At 37.0% G+C, this 18,527-nt stretch overlaps 1 protein-coding gene across 1 annotated transcript in view; it reads right to left on the bottom strand.

Moving 5' to 3' along the window:
• Nucleotides 1-5,776: 5,776 nt before the first annotated feature.
• The window catches only part of CMTM4 (CKLF like MARVEL transmembrane domain containing 4), a 42,130-nt gene continuing 29,379 nt past the window's right edge, over nucleotides 5,777-18,527 (bottom strand). The window contains exons 3-4 of the mRNA XM_075510825.1: nucleotides 14,669-14,767; nucleotides 5,777-13,713 (exon numbers count right to left, since the gene is read on the bottom strand). Coding sequence (XP_075366940.1) covers nucleotides 13,540-13,713; nucleotides 14,669-14,767 — 273 coding nt within the window. The 3' untranslated portion in view covers nucleotides 5,777-13,539. The remainder of the gene's footprint in view (nucleotides 13,714-14,668; nucleotides 14,768-18,527) is intronic.

The following is an 18,527-nucleotide window of genomic DNA, read 5'->3' as shown; positions in this document are numbered from 1 at the left end:
GACCCCTCTTTTTTGGGGGGTGTGTTTTTTGGTTTGGGTTTTTTTTTCCCCTGGAAGGACATGATTTACGGGGAAAAGCCTTCTGAATTTACAAGGTGTTTTCATGGGTCACACAACCTACCTTGAAATGTTTGTGTCCACCTATAAACACATACTGCTTGGAAAAAACATGGCATGCTCCTTATATATGGCATCAGATAGGTCTGTTTCAGAGAAACCCGTACACATTTAAAAAAAATTAATATAGTACCAGAACAGGTGGCCTTAGCAAAAAGTAATTAAAATGAGAGCTGGTGGTACTAACAGAGTAAATTAAAAACAGGGATAAAACAATAAAGGCAGATTTCCTTTGGAACAAGATTACCACTTGCGTTCCAATTCCCTGCTAGCAGCTGGCTGCTGACAGGCAGAAACACGGTACCTAACAGCGAGCAGGTGCTTGGGAAGGTGCTGGCCAGGTTCGGAGTTGTCGAACAGGCAGCTCCTACATCTCCTGTTTCCAGACCACTGGATAAAAGCAAAACAAATGGTTGCTTCCAAATGTGACAAATAATCTTTGCTTTTATGAGAAAAAGCTCTTTGGACCTTTTCCAGTATGAAATTCCACGTTTCTTTCTTTTCTATTGTCATATTTTACTGGCACGCACTGTGATGTCAGGGGACCTGGGCTCATTTTTATACTCAAGTTTTGTATTTCTTTTTTTTTTTTTTAATTAAAAAATGTACTGCATGTCACAGCTGGAAACTAGTACATGGTTAATATTTAGAAACCATGCTGGATTAAACCTTTTTTAATAGAAGTGTTGGGTGTCTTTACTTACTTTAAGACCTGGTTTTACTGCCTTGCCTCTGACCGAGAGTAATGGTGTTTCAAGAAACTCCATCAGGAAGGATGCCGCGCGCTGCGGAGGCAACAAGAGCACAGAGCCAGCACTGGAGACCACTCACTCATGCTTACATGTCTTGCAAGGAGAAACTTCATCTTCAGCGCATAAGCGTGAAAGAATTTAACCAAGAATTAGTTTTAGCATAGTTAGTAGACATCGGAGATACAGTGCTCTTTCTTGGCAACTAGTAACATTGTAAACAACAATCCGCTTTGGGTTTACCCTTCACAGGCATGTTATAACCTGAAATCTGCTAAGGTTTTCTAGTAATTTTTTCACATTGGAATCTTCCTAAAATCAACAGAAGAGGCAAACAAAATTGTTTATTAGTTGCTTCAGGACTACTTTAGCAGGCATGCAATGAATTGCCTGTCCAGAGAATTTCATTATTAGCATTCAAGTATTTGATGATTTCATTTATTTCTAAGCAGTTTGCTCCCAGGGTCAAGCACTTGTGTAAGATGCCAGCCTTTTATTTAAAAAGATCTGTTCCCATGATTGAAATAAAATACACTTCTGTATTTTATGACTATCATTTCAGAAAAAAGAATTCAATTAAAAATAATTAAAGCCAATTCTGATGATTGGGGGGTGGGGCTGACTCAGTCTTTTATTCATCTCCTGCCAGCAATATTGCACTAAGCTGAGAGCCTGGTGTAGGGCAGAGGAAAAGTGTGCTTGGTTTTTTAGCTTTTTTATTTGTTCATTTGTTCTTCCTCAACTGACAAGATCAAAATAGTGGAAGCGCTGGTTTCTCTGCAATTCAGGATTTGCAACACAAGCACAACGTTACACCTGCAGCATGGAGGCCTTATTGAAGTTCTTATGTCAGTGTACCAGCAGGGTCATAATCAAACATCTCTTTTCGATCCCAATACATTCTTGTTCCAAACAGGAGCCATTTCCAAAACCCGTACAGACCAATATATGCCTTCATTACAACTAGAGCACAACTCTTGCCATTTTGAATTCCTGTGCTTGTTGAACAGCACTCAGCAGTAGACAAACATATGGAATGATGAGAGTTTCCAATACCAAGCGTGGAACAAATCGATGAAGAAACAATGCCAGAAGTCTTATGATATCAACACTGAATCAAAGCCACTAAAAGGAAGGAAAAACAATCAGCTGCATCACAGATGAATGACTTCATACAGCTCTCACAGTGTTTGAAGGTCTCTTTCCCTCCTCCCACCCTCCCCTGTCAAAAAGCTTTTGTACTTATCTGTGGAAGTTTTGTTCAGTCTTGTGTGGTGATGTTGGACAGGTGATGTTAAGGAATTCAGAAGACCTTTCCAAGCAGCCTTTTTAGATTCTCACTGAAATAAGAGGCTCACCTGTCCTTTTAACACTTTGTCCATTACTCCAATTAATTTTGCTTTTCACCTGATATTGTTCAAAGTTCTTTAAGTCTTAAATTTCCAACTGACAAAGTAATTTCCAAGGTACTAAGTGAAAAGTGGTGTATCTCAGCCTATGTGGTATTTGAGAAGAATGCTTCCACCAGCCTAGTGTGTTGGAAAGCAGAAGGCAAGTTAATGCTCTGCATAGCAAGCAGATGTTTTTCATTCATTACACTTCTCAGAAGTGTTCATTGTGCAAATTTCTAAGCCTGAATTTTATAGCTGCATCTTCCCCTGCTAGGAGACCAGCAGCCTGTATCATAAAGTGAGCATGTACTTGTAACCAAACACTAACAGTGCATGTTTCTGACACCTGTACTTCTAAAATGCGTAAATAAATGAGAAAACTTAACGTATTGCTACTAGGCTGAGCTAAACCTCATATCAGGCAGCTTGTAGCCAACCTCATAAGAGATTAAAAATAATAAAATGAAGTGGCTTCATTCCAAAGAACAGGATACAAAGCACCCCCAAAGGGCAAATGCAAGATACATATCGCCTTGTGTTTTTACATATGCATGAAGAAGCTCCACCTAAGCGTCCTTTAATCCTTTTCTGAGCATGGAGAGAGAGAGAGAGAGAGAGAATACATCAAGGAAGCAGAATAATCTTAGGTAAGCACTGAGAATGTGAATCTTGTAACAAGATACTTGATACACCTTTTTGCATGAAGTATTGGTTTAAAAGTCAGGATGGAGACATCATCTCTTGATTTTAAGTAAACAGGACTGCATCAAAACACCGTCACTGCAACACAGATTCCTCCTTTACTAGAAGAATTCACAGTACTCTGAATGTTTTGTAAAACTTCTAGGTCAGAAGGTGAAACAACGCTACCCAGAAAATGTAAGCATTTTTTTTTTTTAACTCATTTTTTCTTTTTCAAGGAAATAGATTGAAAACAGTGATTCCAGTGTTAATTTTGGCCAATACCTGTGCTTTTATATATTCGCGATGCTGTCCATCACATTTTGTTAGCCTGATCCATTAAATAAGAAATCAATTATAGTTTTCTCAGGGACTGAAGGAAGATTCAGTATTTAAAAGTTAGACAGAATAAACTTTTTTTTAATTCAACAGCTGACAAAGCTTCTCTTGGCCAAGGAACATCATGGATAACATCAGCAGCAATATGGCATTAAGTCCAGCACTTTAACTCTGTTTTCTTAAAGAGCATCAATTTCATTACGGCCTGATGTCTAAGCAGGTCCAATGGATGCAACACCACAACAGATTAGAATTTACCGCTGCTGACAATCCCACACAGGCAAAATGAACTGGCCCATCTTCTAGCAGAAAAGTTGTACAAGCACATGACTCTCTTTAGTGAATCCTTCTGTAGAAGCTCAGTCGTACCACCACCTTTGTCCACCTCCCCACACAATTATCCCTAAGCAGCATTTTAAAAGCATCATTGATATTCCCAAATCTTTCCACAACACTCGTTCACCCATCCATATGTTTCCTCAGTTCTTAACCTTAACAACTCAGTGCTTGCACCTAAAGCACCTGGATACCAAAAATCCCAACTGCATCAAGGAAGGACTTGCAACCTACAGCCCATGAGGTGGCAAAGCATTACCCACTCACTCTGGCATTTCAGCCCCAGAATTCCTTTTCAGTCCAGAAAGTGATGCTGCAAACCACAATATATAGCATTTCGGCCCATTACAGCGTACCAGATGGAGAAACCTCCACAAGAGCAATGCCACCACAACCACTGTAGCAATAAAGCAGTTCCATGTGCTTTCTGCTACCTATAACCTCTCATCAAGGGCTGCTTATACATGGTTTTTAATTAACTCCTGCATCTATGAAGTTTGTCTTGTCAGAGACCTAGTCACAAAAAACTCAGTCAGGGTTGGTTTGTTCGATGTTTAACCCCATGCCACTGTGTTGCATAGGAAGTGCATTTAGCAACTGCACTTACTGGATTATCAACTAATCGACCACAACACTCGGTATACTGAGTTTATATGTTGCCTTTACAGATGAAGACAATGTTTTAGTACTTTAATATGTCCATTTATTAAACAGGAAGTCCTTCACAAATGATTCCATACTATATTGATCAAGATAAGTGTTAGAAAACTACCATTTTCCCTACATACAAAAATACAGACTTTTACCACTATGAAGACATGATCAGAAGAGTACCATGAAAATCCATAGAGCTCAAATCTTCAAATATCAGAAAGAAAAAAAGACAGAAAGACAACTAAATTAAAAAAAAAAATTTACAAAAAGTATTGTGCCCATATACGAAAGACTGGAAAAGCAAAATGACATTTAAAACTGATAAATACACCATTTAAATTATGCTATAACAGTATGGATTTTAAAAACAAGACTGCTTTCCGTATTGCCAGACATTACAATTATTCAGCTTGTGGTTTCTGTTTAGCATAAAAACCAACAGAAAAGAAGCACACAACATATTGAAAAATCATTACTGGTGTAAAAACAAGTTGGAGGTTATGTTTTCTTGTAGAGTTACCTTGCCTTTGAAACTCATCAAGCATTAAAAGCACAACTTTCACATACAGAGCTGGAAGATTCTACACTTACACATGCAAGTTACAGCTGTGGATACTGAGGGGACAGTGATCACAGCCGGTACGTACCGCTACAGAAAGCATCTATTTTATCAGCTGGCCTCCTGTGCAGTTTGAGAACTTCAAGAACATTTACCAAAATAATGTGAAATTGCTTCAAGGCTGTAAATTGTCTCTATATGAACATTTGCTAACTTGTGGTATTCTTCAAATCCGCGATCAGGATTTGGTGACAAATGGGTACCTGATCTGCAGTCCCCTAAGTCAACGGGGAATTTTGCCTGAGTAAGGACAACAGAGTCAGGTTCTGCATTCACACACAGAGTATGCTTGTAAGATTTTCCTTGGCAAAACATTATAATTTTTCTTACTTCAAAAGCAAAATACCAAGGGTATTACACAGCAGACTTGTGCTCATATGATAAAAGGAAAATTGCATCCCCTTTGCTCAGTCTGAGATGGAATTCTAACCCACTATTTTGACTAATACTTGAGTTGTTCACAATTACAAATCTGTCAGTATAGGACCTATATCCCCAAGGGATAAAGTCTTTCAGTCAGGCCTGGATGCTCCTTCCTCAGACCCCATAAATCATAAATTATGAGCTAGAACCAGAATGTTTAGGTTACACCTGCTATGTTTTTCTAGAGGACTCAGAATCAGCATCGAGGATACCGATATCCCACACTGAGCATCTCTTTACACAAGTCTCAAGGAAAGAAATTTGGAGTACCTTCTAGCTCACATCAGCAATCTGCTTTATCTCCATCTTTCAGGTAGCAGCTGAACGCAGAGCAGAGCAAAAGTGACACAATCTTTTGATTCTCCAGGGTATCAAATTTACTATTTAGTGCACAAAGGGAAAGCAATGACTACAGTAGCCATAAAACTGGTATTAGTGGAAACAAAGCACAATAAAGCCAGAGATGCATTAGTGACTCACGTTACAAAAATAGTGTTTACTGGTTTAATAAATTTACATCTCTATTTTTGTGAATGACAAGTGTTTATACCACACATGGAAGGCACACTAGGTGAAGCAGTTTTTCGGTATTTGTTTACAATTCTGTGAAAAGACATACAAAGTGTCAACTTCAAATCAAAATTGAGCATTATAATGAGAAATAAATACATACTTTACTATTTTATTGTGGGTTCCTGAACCCTTACAAACTTCAACATATACAAATAGTTTCAAAATGACACTAACACAGAAGAGAGTACGTCTAGACAGATATAATGATTAGCCAAGTCATTTGTTATATTATGTCATAAATGTTGTCTTAAGTATAGAAATCATTTAAAAATGCAATAAATTGGCCACAATATATAAATCAAAATATTTTCTTACTCCAGAATTGTGATGTATGAGTTAAAGCTGGATGAACTGTAGTGCTAAGATACACTCTCCCTCCACAATATCCAACAAGTAGAAACCAGTAAATATTCAAGATTAAAGTATAAACAGTAGAAAAATGAAGGTAGCAATTGTAATAAAAGGGTGCTAGCTAGAACCACTTTAACCTGTGGACATCAGGATAAATGTAACATTACTAAAAATATTTAGACAATACTACTTTTGGGATTAAAAGGTTACCAAAAGTGATAAATCAGCTGAGTTGAGAGGGTATTTTCTTTCAAACACATTAAGATTTTAATTAAATATGTCTATCCAGACATTTGTCCAAAGCAAAACAAATACAATACCCTGAAATTTCCCATATTCTAGACAATAGTCCATGACAGTCAGAAGAGGCAGATGGTCTACTCCATTCTGTTACTCACATCCAGATGTTATTAAAATAGCTGTAGGGACCAGCCCCAATCAAAAAAATAAGAAAAAACCCAGATACTCCGTTAATATGATCTGGCTATTGCTTTTTGAAATGCTCCTATGTCCTCATTCTGAATTCATGAAGATAGTTTCCATATCCTTCCATATATGCTAACTGGCTTTTAAAAATTTTACCCATTAAGTCCATGGTATACAGATAAAACCTTCATAGTAAACACAAAGCTCTATGTTATAAATATGTCAATCAAGGTAACTATGTATATTGTATATAAAATTAAATATCTTCTGTTTGCCAAGTATAATTTAAAAAGGAATATCTGTGGCTAGTTATAAAAAAATATTTATTAACCCATAGAGATTAAAAGGCAATTTCACGAACTCATCCATTCAGCACATTTGAAAGAGCTGCACTGGGATTCTGGATAGGTAACTTTATCTAATCACATTTTCATGATAAATAGACAACTTTCATTTCTGGGCATATATAAGAACACTTCTGAAAGCTGCATATCCCAAAAGAAAATTAGATTGTGTTGTATACTCTAAATTAAAGGCTATCATAAATCACAGTGTAAGCAGATTTTTTTAAAGATTATTTTAGAATAAAAATGGTTAAATTATAGACCGATTTAAAAAAGACAATGCAAAATAAGACCAAAACAACAAAGGAACCCTCTCAGGTTGGACAGCACTGCTCTGACTCTGTCAAACAGATCCATCCAGGTGGCCAAGTGGCTAACAGGGAAAACAATATACCAGGAAAAACCTGAAAGTGGCATTCAGAGATTTCCTGAATACTTATATAAATTCATTTTTAACCAACTCCCTTTGTTAAAATAGAGAGAGGAATATGGCATAATTTCTACAAACTATTTTCATGCATTCTGCTGGTTTTCGTACCTATTTCAGCTTCATTTTTAAATTATTACTTTTGTTGCCATTAAAATTCACATACACATCTCTATCTGCACAGTGTTTTTGAGCTTTGTGGGCCCTCCAAACAATCCATTACTTTATGCTATAAACAACAATAACTAAGTACCCATTTTTCAGAAACGCTACGTGACAGCTTTACTCATTTAAGTGGGACTGAGCAGAAATTACTCTGAAACTATCCTTTCTTCTAGACAAATAGAGCCCTTCTGATGCAAGCACCTACGTCCTGCAGGTCTCTGAACGAACCACTACACCTCAGCTGAGCAGAAGTTATTTGATAATCACACCAATTTGTCAACATACCTCAGGTTTTAAGATGCACCATTAACAACGTCGGTGCAGAATCTCTCCAACTGTATTACACAGCCAGCATGACCCCAGAGTTACCAACAGAGAAACACTTCTACACCTACTTTTACTAGTGACCGAAGGTATCTCTCTCTCCTTCGCTACAAAGTGCAGAAGCAGTCTTTCCTTCTGCAGCTGGGGATTATTAATGTTCACATATCGTTTTGAAAGCACTGGATTATTAAGCGTCAAGTTTGGGTTTCTCTCTCCTTCTCACCTTTTATCACGTCTTAAATTCATGATCAGATTGTGCCTACCTTTTTATTTATCCTAAATACCTGCTGAAGATGTTTGGCTCCAGAGCTTTCAGCGTTAAGACCTGTTTATGCTCCGATTTTCATGTACAAAGCTGTTTGGTATCTCATCTGAGTAGGAGAGAGGATATTATTTCCTACACTATTTGAATTGAGTTTGGGTTTTTTTAAGATTTTGCCCTAAAAGCTTACTAGTTTTTTACTATCTTACTTATTTGGGGTTGTTGGTTTTGTTTTTGTCGGAGTTTGTTGTGTCCGCCCCCCCCAAAGAGAACAAGTAGGAATGTTTATAAAGTTGTCATGAGACAAGAAAATAACACATACAGAACAAGGACTAAGAAAGAGGGGGGGGGGAAAGGGGTTGCATTAATAAAACCACATATTACATAAGCATTTTTTGTGCCTGCACATCCCCAAAATAGCACAAAAGTGACAAATATCAAATTTGTTTAGGGACCTTAAAGTTCATGGAAAACTAGTGGTTAATTCACTCCTAACAGTCCACATGCAGCTTGTAGCAGGTCAATTCTCCTGCTGTGTCCCACAGCACTTTAAGAACCAGTAAGTTTGCTGTGTTAGGAAGGGTCAATCACCATATGGTCCAAAAAAATTCGGGGGGGGGGGGGGGGGGGGGAGAAGTAAAGTAAGATTATCTTAGGGAAGATTGAAACTCTTCCCCAGTTTTCCAGAATCAACAATGAAATACAAACAGATAAAACAATTATAGGTCATATCATGAGATGCACAGTGGAACACATGTGACAAAGCCTATGAAGAAGCACCCCACATTACTGATTTTATTTAAATTCACATGTAAGAGACATCTTATAAGCAAAAGATGAGAAGCTGCTTCCAAGGCACAGCTCATTGCTGATGCCATGCTTCTGAATACAAAGCCCATGATGAGTAGCACAGACTGAAATATAGGCATCAAATCTCTAGAGTCAGTACCTTGTCTCTCAAAAAAGGCAGAGGTAGATGAGTCTTTAATCCTCTCAACCTCTATGCATGTGGCTCCTAACAGAAAACTTACACAGAAACACATGCAGTATACCAGCTAGCTTCCAAAGTCCGAGGGGAAAGAACAAAATTTCCCCCAGCACATCCGGCCCAAACATCATAAGCTATCATAAAAGGGAAGAGTACCATACTTAAGCAAAAGGACGTTGGACACAGTATTCTTATCTTCCTTATATTGAAACAGACACTATACAGATCAATGAAGAAGGCTTAACAAAAATTAAATATTAAAACGTAAGATAGATGAGGCATGAATATACGAAATGAAAGGAACAAATGGAGAGTAAGAAGCCATCAACTTCACTAAGAAGCGATGAAACTGTCAAATCAGTTCTTAATTGTGGTTTTAGAAACGTCTATTGTAGGAAGTTTGCACATCATTACAGGAATGTATGATAAACTTGAACTAAGGCTGACAAAACTGAGCATACATAGCATTAAAAAGAAAACATACATTCTTACAACACTATACAACAGTTATTATGCTGTTGCTCCAATCGTATCTTATGCTTTAATTAATCTTTTGATGTCTGTGCATAGGTTTCAAAATTTACCATCACTTCTACATGCAAAAATACATAGAGATTGCATATCTGAGGGCTTAGTTTGACAAAAGACTATGATCAGAACCATTACAGTTTCAAGCATCCCGTTCCTACAAGGTTCAACTGTTTAGCTTTAATTTATTTTTATTTACAGTGGGTTTTGAGTCCCTTTATGGAGCTAAACAGCACTCTTAAGGACTAAAAGAAATTATCCCTATATGCTCAGCAATTACAAGCACGACTGGCTGGGAGAAGCAATTTAATGTCACTTTTCCAAGCAAGTTTCAAAAAAAAATTTAAAATTTCTACCCTATTTTCTTCCTTCAGAGCTTTTTTATGATGACTGCAGTCTGGGTAACAGTCTTAAAATATCACCACCTCTTCAATACACCGTGTAAAATTAAGCCGGGGAGGGATATCAACTGTGTATATATCATATGATGTTAGTGTTTCAAATTTAGTTGTCTCTCACAGCTACTTTATTTCCCTTCTATATAATCCAAATAGTAAATAATGTATCTCTAGAGTAATAAATGCTTAACTTAGATTTTTAGAAAGTATATACTGTACAATACTAAAATCACCTTTGGTCCCCAAAATAAGGAAATTACAAATTTACATTTGTTCTGTTTTACAAAGTGTATCAGATAGTATTTTTTAAATTAATATTCTCTTTGAATTCTACCCTGAAAGCTGTGCTAAGCTCAAGTCATGATGTAAGTAATAAATAATGGTATACTGCTCTCAGCTCAAGAAAACTTATTTCACATGTAAAAGCACTCAAGGTCATTCAGGTATACTATACTACACGATGAAGTTTTACACTGTATTAGAAGTATAACTGTATCATTCTGCATTTGTCATTCCAGCTAAAAGATAACAAAAGCTTTTTATGATCTCACTCCAGAAAAAGCTCGTTGAAGTTACCGTGTTTCTAGGTAAGGAAAGGTGTAAGGATTTGAAAGACACCAAATTCATAAACTTACAGATGCACGAGACCTCCCACACCTCTGAAAACCAGAATCAGCACAGGGAGTACAAGAGAGGAACGGGGAGTTCTCTTACCTATGCACCATTTCAGTCCTTGTCATTAACCAGCAAACAGGATACACTCCTAATGAAAAGCCTTTGCTATGCATCACCTAACTTCTGTTTCTTGATTTCAGATGAGGGTTCCATGGACCTAAAAGCATGGATCTTCTGGAGGACAATATTCTGTATTTGAGTAGGGGGGTTCAGGTTTGGGGTTTTTGGTGTGGTTTTGTTGGTTTTTTTTGGTTTTGGGGGGAGGGGGGTTTGTTTGGGGGTTTTGTGGTTTGGGGGTTTTTTTGGTGTTTGGGGTTTTTTTTTGTTTAATCTTTATACAAACTGCTTTAATGCCAGTTTACAATTCCAGTCTAGAAGTGTTTGTGCTACTTCTAAAAAAGCTCTCTTAATAATTGACAATATCTACAAACTCTCTTTGCAAACTCTACCAATACTAGGCAGAGTGCTGAAAAACAGCAGGGCTATGAAAACTGTACTGGCAATAATGAACTTCATTATTTCATACCACACTGAACATGGAACTGTCATTTACTTTTCACGAAACTCACAGTAATCCTGGTGAGACACCACCTCAATATGTCTATGTTCTAAACCCAACAACAGAGGTTGGCTTATATGGTTCGATCTTTTTTTAAACTGGTGTTCCCTTTGGCATTAACTTTCAATGAAGCACAATAAAATGTTACTATAGTAACTGGTAAACCATTACTTGTTAAGAAAATGCAAGTTTTCGTTAACCTCATTAGTTACTCTTTCTGAATTTTAATCTCTGTCTTAGCCACTAAGGTGAATTGCACTGTAGACATCAGTTTTGTGTCCGGTTTTCACGTATCAAAATAATTCTCTGTTTCTCAATTCAAGCATTGCAGCATTAGGTTCACACCTGTCACTATCCCAGTACCCTCTGGTATTAAAAAAGCCCAGGCACTTCTATTGATCTTCTGTTTGGTATATCCCATTTTTCATATTTACAAGTGACCTGTTGCAATGTATTGCCGTTTGTTCTTAAGACTCCAGTTAACTGCATTCATCCACTTAAGACTACAGTTACATAAGAACACAATGCAAAAAGTGTTCAAGTCAAATGTGAGATAAATTCAGGCATACGTGGCATACAGTTCTGCTAATTTCAAAGGTTTCATCAGCTTACACCAGAAAAGAATTCAGCTCTAGAGATCTTCTCCCCTACACATTTTCTTCATGTAAAATGCAGGCATGCATATGCCAAACAATGGATTACATAGATAAAAACACCAATCAAAAAACCAGAAGAATATCAAGGGACATCTTCCTAATAACATTATGATATCATCTAACTGATTACTGCAGAATTCAAGTTTTGAGTAGAGAAAATACCCCTCTCTTCACTGAAGTACAATTAAAATAAGAAAACTTCAGTTAGGTAAAACTATTTCTAAACAAATCAATACAACCATATTATCCTCCAATTATCTAAACTCATTTTCCAAAGAAATATTAAGGGAAAATAATTGCAGAAACACCCAATTAAAAAAAAAAAAAAAAAAAATCAGTTTTACCTACTACCAACAGTTTTAATATTAGAAGAAACAAACAACCCTCCAAAAAGGAAAATATTTATCTTACATGAATCACAATATTGCAACCCTAGAAACACTTTATAAGCACATCATAATTTTTTCCTAGTTCTTGCTTACCCGAGGCTTCTCAGAAAGGTTGAACCTTAAAAAAAAAAACAAACAAAAAACCCCCAAAAAAACACCAAACAAACAAAAAACCCCACACAAAACAAAAAACAAAAAAAAAAACCCAAACAAACAAAACAGAAAAAAGAAAACAGCCATTGACTGGAATGCAAGTCTATTGGATGAAAACCCCTTCTTTCTCTACTGTGTCCCTCGTCCCCCTTTTCTCCACCCTGCCTCCCAAGCATATTTCTTTTCCCATTTCAGAATTAAAAATAGAATGTATCCCAACATTAGCAGAAAACCATGTACTTGCACTTGATGCATTATGGTGACCATTCAGTAAACATGCTAATTTTGCACGCACAAGTTCAGATCTCGCTGAGGCCATGCATGAACTGAATATGGCAATTTCAGAGTAACCCACAGGGTAACTACCTCAACACTATATCCATCAACCAAAAAATGTGAAATGGTTGTCCATTTCAGCTACATAAGTGCACCAACAGTGAAACTGCAGGAGATCTTGCAGATGAGAATTGAGCTGCACTGTCAAGGCTGCATGACAATGGATACAGAGAGTTTGTTGGACAGGATACATGGCTAAAGTTATTGCTATTTGCCCCTCACTTCCTTTTTGCGTGTATTAAATTTACTTTTGGTGGATTTCTTTCTTATATTAACTAAGCAATGTAGTGCTGGTCTTAGTGTTTACAATAGATGAAGAAACAGTGGCAGAACATGTATATTCAGACCTTGCACTTGGGAGAGGAAAGGAAAGTACTATGCAGTTAATCCAAAACAATAACATACTGTAAAACATATATATTATATATTATATAAGATATATAATATACGTATATATATGTGGACATCTTAAACGGATCTTGCTTTTGAATGACCAACATTTACTGCCTTCGTGACAACAGCTTCTGACTCAATGCATCTCTGCACATTTGCAGGGCTGGGCATTCTTTGCCACCATCTGATCTTCCTTTTCTTCCTTAAATAAAGAAAAAACCCTTTATTCCATGAGAGAGTTAAGCACTTCTTTTCCCTTTGCAGTCCCATTTGAATGTCGCTTTCATGCATCCAGACGCTGAATCTCAGGGCGATGATCTACTTCTCTGGATTCTGTCCGAGCACGTATGTAATCACTGGTCTGCCGACTACTTTGTTGTCTGCTGTTCATTCGCCACTTTTTAATAGCTAAATATGTGTTCACAGCATACACTGCCATTGCCAAGAAACCAAATATCTACAAGAAGTAGAAAGAATTGTCAAAGACAATTTTTGAAAACAAGAACAATAGTAGTTTCACAACAAATTCTTCAGAAACTTAGTTTTCTACTTTATTTGCACTGACAAATCATCATGGCCTGTAAAATCGATGTTTTTCTTCTTCAATGAACTAGAGAATCTGCAATAGTGACCAAGATCAATGATCCCAGAGAACAAAGTTCTCTGTCTACAAACGTGACAATTAAATCCTGCAATGCAACTTCAATGGAAGAACCTCTTGTAAAGAAGAATACAGCTCTTCATCCAACAGTTCATTCCTCAGGGTGCACATAATAGTGAATGAATGACAAGAGAACAGATGACCAGTCCAGACCATCAGCCTGGAGAAGCAGCTAATCTGCAGTTCTTCCTATATGCTTCTGGAGAACTGTTGTGTGATTTTCAATGTCCAGGTTGTGGGAGGGGCGGGGGGGGGGGGGGGGGGAGGTTGCCAACTCAAGCACAAAATTAATTTGCTTGACCTCACTGTTCTAGATTTAAAATCTTGAAGTAAAGTACTACTATACTTACTCCACAGAACAAAAAATGACCTGTAGTGAGCAAGAATAATTCAGCAAATTATGTGCAAGCAGCTCCAGTATCTTGTGAATTTCTGGCTCTACCTTTTCCATAGGTTTGCAATACAGAGCAGTATCATCTAAGCTAGCTATAGAGAAAGAAGCAAGGTAAGTTCAACTGTTAAAGTGTTCTCTGCAAGTCATTCTTCTGTTTGTTCTTGCCTCAAGCCTTAAGACAAACAAGTCAAAGGATGTCAATACTTTCTAAATCAGAATTAGCATATAGCCGACTATAAAATCAGAAGTAAATTGCAGTGGCAAAGGCAAGAGGAGTATTCAATGAACATGATGGAAAAGTTATTCTTAGTTTTAATAGAAGATAAGATTCATATATAAAGAAGTTCAAATTCTTACCACAGCAGCAATTTCTGCTCCAGTTTTATGGTTTAAAGCAGCAAGTACTACAGAGGCAATGAAAAAGAAGAAAGTGCTGAGTCCAGTGTTGACCAGATCCTAAAAAAATAAATTCATTAGCATTACTAAACAGTGATTCTTTGCTTGCTTTTATTAGAGGTAATGAAACAGAAGAAGGTTAGAACAAGAACTATAGCAATACTTTCCCACTTTCTATGCAGTTTATCACTTATACAAAAGGAGGCAAAGATTATTACACAGGAAACATAGCGTGCATGTGTGTTAGTCTGTGAACTAAAGTCAAATAGCATGTACACATAAAGCACCAGTGCAGATTCTGGATGCATTACCTCAACTTCTACTGGGTTTATTAGAAAAGTGCTGTCAGCATAAACAATGACTAAAGCTGTTCTACCTCACCTGACACTGAAGTAACCTGAGTATCAAGCTTTAGCACTCCAGGAACCCCTTGTTCTCTTTCACATCACAACAGTGCTCTGTGCGCTGCCCAGATAACAGTCATGAATTTTACTACAAATTCTTTGAGGCCTTTATTGCAGAAAACCGCATGTCCTATGCTATTTCAGTAACAGCTGCCTGTATTGTGAGAATACACAGATTTTTACGTATTTAGTGCATAAAATTGATGTTTCAAGTAGACATTTTAGAACATATGCACAGCAACACCCCGGGGGCACCTATGTTCAGGGAGAATTCTTGCTTTGCTCCAAGCACAGAAAAATGACAGGCAACATGCAATTCAGTTATACATATGCTGCACGTGTCACTTAGTGTTAGATGACTGTGCTGCCATGCCTTACAAAAAGCAGGGTCACTAACGTATTATTGGAATATAAGTAAGAATTCTGAATGGCAGCTATTACCACAAAAATAATTACATCAATACAAGACTATCTGATCAGACTCGAGGAAAAAAAGAATTCAAGAGTTGAGACGTTAAAGTAATATAAGAAATAAAGTGCTAGATTCATTAGGGACTAGCTGTTCAGTATGTTACTTGGGGCATCTTTTACAATTTTTTAAAACATTTGATATGTATGTACACTCCACTATACGTACCCTACAGAGATGTAGGAAATAACAGACTATCACGGTAACTGAATGAATAGGTGAAATCAGGGAGCAAGGAGGGGTGTGGAGGAATCGGGGAAGGGCAGTTCAGCACAAATGTCCTGAAGGAACATGAAATCAGTGAGAGGTGAATACTGTCATAGCCAAAAGGGATGGAAAGAAAACCTGTATACAAGTTCGCTGTGCAACTTGCAGTTTTGAGTTAAAGAAAAAAAATAAGCAACAAAAACACACTGAACATGCCAACTCCCACCATTAAAAAAATCCCATCACTACTCTTTAATTAGAATTCAAGGACAAATTTGTTCTACTTGACTCTCTTCTTTCACATGCAAGTCAGGCTCACTTCCTGTTCCTGCTCCTCCACTTACTACAAGTATAATTCCCTCCCTGCCCCCTCAAAGTATATCTTGTAAAGTGCTGTAAGAAGTTAGGCTTAGAAAACTGAAGATACAAATCTAAACTTATTCCCTGGGTATGAATCCCATTACTATGTTCCAGCTACGTAGCACAAAGACTTTGAAAAGACCATTGTCATCCAGCCACCCCCAAAACATCTGTTTTTCTAGCCATGATTTGAGAATGCTTTAGAAAGTAACTGTGTAAACTGAAAGCTTCTGGCACTGTGTTATTCACAGGAAAAACTATTTTGAGGGTACTGACTCAGCGACAGCTGGTTATCAAAATTAAGTGTACCTGGGGATAAACTGTATGATGTACCACTGTGGCGTGATCCCCATCAAAAAGGGGGACTTTCCCAAGAAATCTGAGAGGCTTCTATTGCTCATCGCTATTTCCACCCACGTGTTCAGATTTCATGAGCCCAGTAAGACCCAAACTGTCTTACAAATAGTAAGGAAACAAAAGCAAATTGTGGGTCTCAAACTCCTACCATCTTTTCACCTGCCAGTGTATAATTAGAGAGATACTTTATATCTCTGTTCAAACTCACCAACATAGATGTTATCTGGTACTTACAGCATCAAACAACACTGAAATTTTATTAAATGGTTATTGCAATTTAATTATATAATTTCTTGCCTCACAGAGATACATTTAAGAAACAGAGATATTAGAAAATAAATGGCATTTCGCAACTTCTCCAGGTACCCTCCTCTCCAACTCTGAGTTTAGCAGCTCTAACCGTGCTTCCGGGGTTGCCAACAAGAGCTGTGGTCCTCAGCTGCACAAACCTTTTTTCACTAGAGGGGATGTCTCACTATATATGACAACAGATACCAGACTCAACAGTATTAAACATTTTCATCAAGTCTCTACAGTAAACATACGTATGTCACCAAGAATGCTGAAACTAAATACTGAGGAGAAGGCAGCTATGCTCTTGAATAATTTAAAAAAAAAAATTTAGTCAAGTTGTGTATTTTACTACCGGAGTACATTTGCCACCTACAGGAATAACCTACAGAATGGAGACAAAATCCTAGAAGAAATAACTCAGAAGTACTTAGTAATTACAGTAGGTAAGCATCTCAACATGTGATGCCATGACAAAAAAAAGGGAGAAAAAGCACTTATACATTCCTTTGGACATATGGACACGATAGGTGTAAGGTAGTAATCTTACCTTTGCAAGGGACACTGGAATGCTGCATCCTGTTCCGGTATCCACATTTTTAAAAGTATGTTGAAAAATTGGACAGGGTACAGAGAAGAGCCACAGAAGTTATTTGAAAGGAGGAGAAAATTTCTCAAAGTATGAATCAGAGAACCTAAACTGCTTTGAATATTAAAAAGATTGAGCTCTGTACATGAAGACTCCAGTGTTCAAGTAATCAAAAAAAATACTAGCTGTTTTAAAAGTTTAGCATAGAAAAGCACAACAAAATTAATAGGTATAATAAAATTAACAGCTGCAAAGTTAAGACAAAAGTCATATTCAAAATGAAGTAAGTTTTAATTGTAAGGGAGCTAACCATCAGAACAACCAAAGATGTGCTCAATATTCCACCTTTTCACTTCTTTGTATCCAGATTACGTTTTTTCAGACACACATTTTGTAATTCTTTAGTACCATACTTAAAGACTAAGTGGGTGACGCATAATGCTCCATGATTTATGGGGTCAGATGTGCTTATTCATTAATCCTGCTGACCTCTGGACTTTTTGAATCTCTCAGCTTGATCATCTTGCCAAAGGAGAATAGTATAAGCAAGATAGCTAGACCTATCCACAACATGACAGACATTATCATCTATCTCCATGCTACAAACTGCCTTGAAAGCTTCTTGTAAGAACAAGTGTGAGATACTGCAGAATACAAAATACTGTTAAAATTAGATTGCTGGTGCCTTTGTCATGATTATTCCAGAAAACCAAAGATACAAGCACATTAGAAACTTTGTCATCATCACTGGCATTTTATTTTATTGTACTCTTCACAAAGACTATCAAATTCCTCCTTGCAAAGAATCCAACAATTCAAATCTAAAGATTTGATTCCATCTTCAGGCTCCAATTCATTCATTTCTGCAATTCCATTTTCCCTGTTTAGGTCAAAACCTTTTAATGAAATTAATAATTGATTCACATTCATACAATAAGGCTGGTTTCTTAAAAAGCTAAAACTAACACAATCTTTCATATCCACAGATCAGATTCTTTGGAGCTTAAGGAGCAATAACACTTATCAATAACATTGTCATATAATGGTAATGTCACAGATGCAAATGCTGGTGGAAGTTTTTAATCCAAAATTTGGTACTTACTACTTAGAGCACAAAGGTAAGAAAAGAAAAAAATACAACAG

The sequence above is a fragment of the Mycteria americana genome, chromosome 8 (assembly GCF_035582795.1).
Source record: "Mycteria americana isolate JAX WOST 10 ecotype Jacksonville Zoo and Gardens chromosome 8, USCA_MyAme_1.0, whole genome shotgun sequence".
Classification (NCBI taxonomy): Eukaryota; Metazoa; Chordata; class Aves; order Ciconiiformes; family Ciconiidae; genus Mycteria; species Mycteria americana.
This window is presented reverse-complemented; position numbering and strand designations above follow the sequence as displayed.